The sequence below is a fragment of the Triticum urartu genome, chromosome 2 (genome assembly GCF_003073215.2).
Source record: "Triticum urartu cultivar G1812 chromosome 2, Tu2.1, whole genome shotgun sequence".
Classification (NCBI taxonomy): domain Eukaryota; kingdom Viridiplantae; phylum Streptophyta; class Magnoliopsida; order Poales; family Poaceae; genus Triticum; species Triticum urartu.
The window spans coordinates 161,788,353-161,792,016 of NC_053023.1; the positions used below are offsets into that span (position 1 = coordinate 161,788,353).

Genomic DNA, 3,664 nt, shown 5'->3' on the forward strand with positions numbered 1-3,664 from the left:
TACATCAACCACGTTGTCAAACGCTCCCGCTTACGGTCTACGAGGGTACATAGACACACTCACCGCCCTCGTTGCTATGCATCTCCATGGATAGATCATTGCGTGTGCGTAGAAATTCTTTTGTTTTCCATGCAACGTTTCCCAACAAAACTTCCCACCACACCCACTGCCATATAACCTACATGGGCCTTTAGAGATTTTTTGAATTTGTTAGATGGGCCCTAGGCCCACCCTCATATTTCAACAGGTAGGTTCCAACTAGGGGCAAAAAATCAATTGTCCCTAAATTTAAGCATAAACTATTTTATTTCAAAATTTTATGTTTGGATTTTCTAATTCAAATTATTGTTGCATTCGAATATTTATCTTTCAATTGTAAGAATATGTTATTATATCTTTGATTGTTTTGAATAGTTCGGGTATAAACAAATAAATTGAAAGCGGACATTCGGTACCTGCCGTCGGATTGCCTCCACCCTATCCCCACAGACATTTAAGAAGTTCCATTTTGGTGACTCACATTTCGAGTTGCCTTTAACATGCGATTGCAAGGGCCTCTTTGATTTGCAGAATTCTAAAAACTTGGGAATAGAAAAGGCATAGGATTAGAAGGTCAAAACATCTCTTTTTCAGAAAAGGCATAGGATTAGAAGGTCAAAACATCTCAATCCTATAGGATTTTGGTTGTTTGATTGCAACATAGAAAAAACAAAGGGCCCTTTCTAAGTGGTTTAAGTGGATGCTGGAACTACTAAGGGAAGTAGTTCAAAGAATTTCTTAGAGAAAATTTCTACATATGATTCAATCATATGAATCGAATAACCAACTAGGAAAAAATTATAAGGATTAATCCCCTAAAACTGCTATGCAAATCCTCTGAATCAAAGGAGCCCTGAGAATTTTAGATATTCTTTTCCGGCGTTCACTTCACCCAATGCCTTTTTGTTTTACACTTCAGCCGATGTCATGCTGCAGTGTGAAACGCATCTCATTCACAGCAAAGGAAGCTCTATTGGGCTAAAGAAAAACTCTATTGTCCATGTGATATCTCAAAATAAGCAATTAAGCGACAATGGAGGAAATTCCAGGAGGAAAAAGTAGAAGTTGATTGACACAAACAAGTTGGCATTACTTTAATCAAATCAAGCCCCAGTACAAGCAACTCATTTGGCGAATGGGTCCCATGAAAAGGTCCGGCTTTGAGGAAGGTACAACTGCGCATTGGATAACATGACATGCCGTCCACTTCACATTTACAAACAAAGAACAAGTTGACAAAAAAATGGCACTGCTGGTAGTATTCTCCGCACAATCACACAACAAAAAGGAAACACCATACATGCTTTAGCTCACTTACATAATTTAGTTTGACACGTTTGATATGAATGAAAGGTAATGATGCTCAGAGTTGGCACACGCAACGGCGCGTACGCGCGCGCCGCTCCTTGTCGGGTCGCTACCGAACCAGGTCGCACATTCCCGGGCGCGTGCGGCACCAGAGCGGCTGGATGGGCTCGGCGCGGATCCCTCGCCCCACCATGCGGTGCCGCCAGTCGGTGAGCCTGTCCGTGGCCTCCGCGTACCGCTTCCTGCCGGACGCGTCGCGGTTGCCGGACCACAGCGCCTCCGCCATGGCCGACGCCCGCGGCCAGATCCTGGCGTCCAGGACCGTCGCGTCGGCCTGCTCCGTCCACAGCGCCACCTCGCCGCCGATGACCAGCTTGGCCTCCTCCGCGGTGAGCCCGTACGCGACGTCGTAGTCGTACACCCGCTGCCACGTCTTGAACGGCCCGCACCAGGAGCCCCCGTCCGTCTTGTAGTCGCTCCTCTGGTCGTCGTACACGCTGTTGTTCCCGACGAAGTCGCCGTGGCCGCAGTCGAGGTAGTAGAAGGAGGCCGAGGAGACGATGGCGCGGTACCCGGCCTGCACGATCAGCTTCGTGTTGTTGGCCCCGTTGTTCCACGTCTGCAGGATGGTCGTCGCCGGCGGGATCACCGACGCGCTCACGTTCACCTCCACGTCCAGCAGCACGTCCTCCCAGAACACCACCGTGCGGTTCTTGGACACCACGTGCCGGTGCACCGCGCGCACGTACCGCTCCAGGAGCTGGCTCAGGGTGCCGCCCTTCTCCATGTCCGCCTGGATCGACGGGTCCGTCTCCCAGCATCCCGGCGTCACCTCGTCGGCGCCGGCGTGGTAGAAGCCCTCCGGGAACATGGAGGTGATGTCGTCGATGATGTTGGCCACCACCTCGTACGTCTTGGGCTCCAGCGGGTTCAGCTGCCCGGACCCCGGCTCCGCCGCCAGCCTGGTGCCCCAGTCGCTCGCGTCGGGCAGCCAGAACTTGCCCGCGCAGGACACAGCCTCCGGGTACGCGCCGGCCCACGACGCCGTGTGGCCTGAAATATGGCAACAGATTAGCTCGTTCATCAACTGGGCCGTATTACCTTAGAAACTGGGCCGTGTAAGCACATTGCTTAGTGGGCCGAATGGCAAAAATAGCAGCCATGTCTTTTTCTCTTTTCTTTTTGCGGGGGAAATAGCAGCCGTGTCAGCTTTTGCTTACCCGGTGCGTCGATCTCCGGCACGACGCGGACGCCGCGGCTCATGGCGAACTCGACGATGCGCTTGACGTCCTTGACGGTGTACCTCATGTCCTCGCCGTACGCGCCCATCTCCGCGAGCATCGGCTCGGACGGCAGCTCGATGGGGAACGACTGCGAGTCCGTGATGTGCCAGTGGAACACGTTCATCTTGTTGGCCGCCATGGTGTCTATCGTCCGCAGGATGTCGACGACGGGGAAGTAGGTCCTCCCGGTGTCGAGCATCAGGCCGCGGTGCTGGTACAAAGGCTTGTCCTCCACGCGCACGCTGGTGGCCACCAGCAGCTCCCCTTGCCGGCCCCTCCACGCGAGCTGCGAGAACGTCTCCAGCCCGTGCATGGCGGCCCATACCGTGGCAGCCGTGATGGTGGCCACGCCCGTGGGGAGGATTTCCAGCTCGTAGGACTCGTCCACGCCGTCCTGGAGCGGGGCGGACAGGTCGGACACGGACACGGTCAGGCTCTGGAGCGCGGGGCCCCCGGCGGTGACATTGACCGCCGGCCGGACGATGGGCCTGTACCTCTCGGCGAAGAGCAGCGCGGTGTAGCGCTGCGTGGCGGAGACGAGGTACGGGCTGTCCCCGGACGTGCCGACGATGCGGAACGACGCGGACACCGGCATGGCCGCGAGCGGCTCCGCCCAGGACATGGACGTCGGCTTGGGCCACACATTGACGGGGAACACCGATGCCTGGGCGCGCGACGGCAGCGGGGAGCTCAGCAAGGACAGGAGCAGGACGGCGGCGAGAAGGCCCTTCTTCGCCGCCATTTGTGGTTTGGCTCGAGCTGCTCTGTGCCGCTGCACCGTATGATTGGGAGATGCCTTGATGGGTGTACGCATCGATGTGCCATTCGATTTATATAAGTCGTAGCTTAACAATGTGATTAACGACATTGCTCGGCGTGTTGTCATCTACGCGCGCGCTTATCACAAGGCTCCAAGTGGCTCTTTCATGGCGCCTTGGCGCTACCGTTCGTCCATTTCTGAAAGCTCCGGTTTCGTGGCGTATTATCTCATGCTGTATATACGATGCCGGCGTTCTGCCTTATGTTATGTATGC

General features: G+C 54.7%; 1 protein-coding gene across 1 annotated transcript; it reads right to left on the reverse strand.

Moving 5' to 3' along the window:
* Positions 1 to 1,133: 1,133 nt before the first annotated feature.
* LOC125541337 (beta-hexosaminidase 2-like) lies at positions 1,134 to 3,411 on the reverse strand. Its single transcript, XM_048704779.1, has 2 exons — positions 2,568 to 3,411; positions 1,134 to 2,400 (listed from the first exon to the last, which is right to left on the reverse strand). Exons 1-2 carry the CDS (start codon positions 3,370 to 3,372, stop codon positions 1,457 to 1,459), a joined length of 1,749 nt encoding a protein of 582 aa, XP_048560736.1. The 5' UTR covers positions 3,373 to 3,411; the 3' UTR covers positions 1,134 to 1,456.
* Between the last annotated feature and the right edge of the window lie 253 nt (positions 3,412 to 3,664).

Bases quoted from the DNA above. Each gene is read 5' to 3' on its own strand.
- LOC125541337 (XM_048704779.1), bottom strand. From the start codon at position 3,372: ATGGCGGCGAAGAAGGGCCTTCTCGCCGCCGTCCTGCTCCTGTCCTTG. The intron at 2,401-2,567 runs GTAAGCAAAAGC...GCCATATTTCAG, and splicing joins GCCGGAGATCGACGCACCGG to GCCACACGGCGTCGTGGGCC.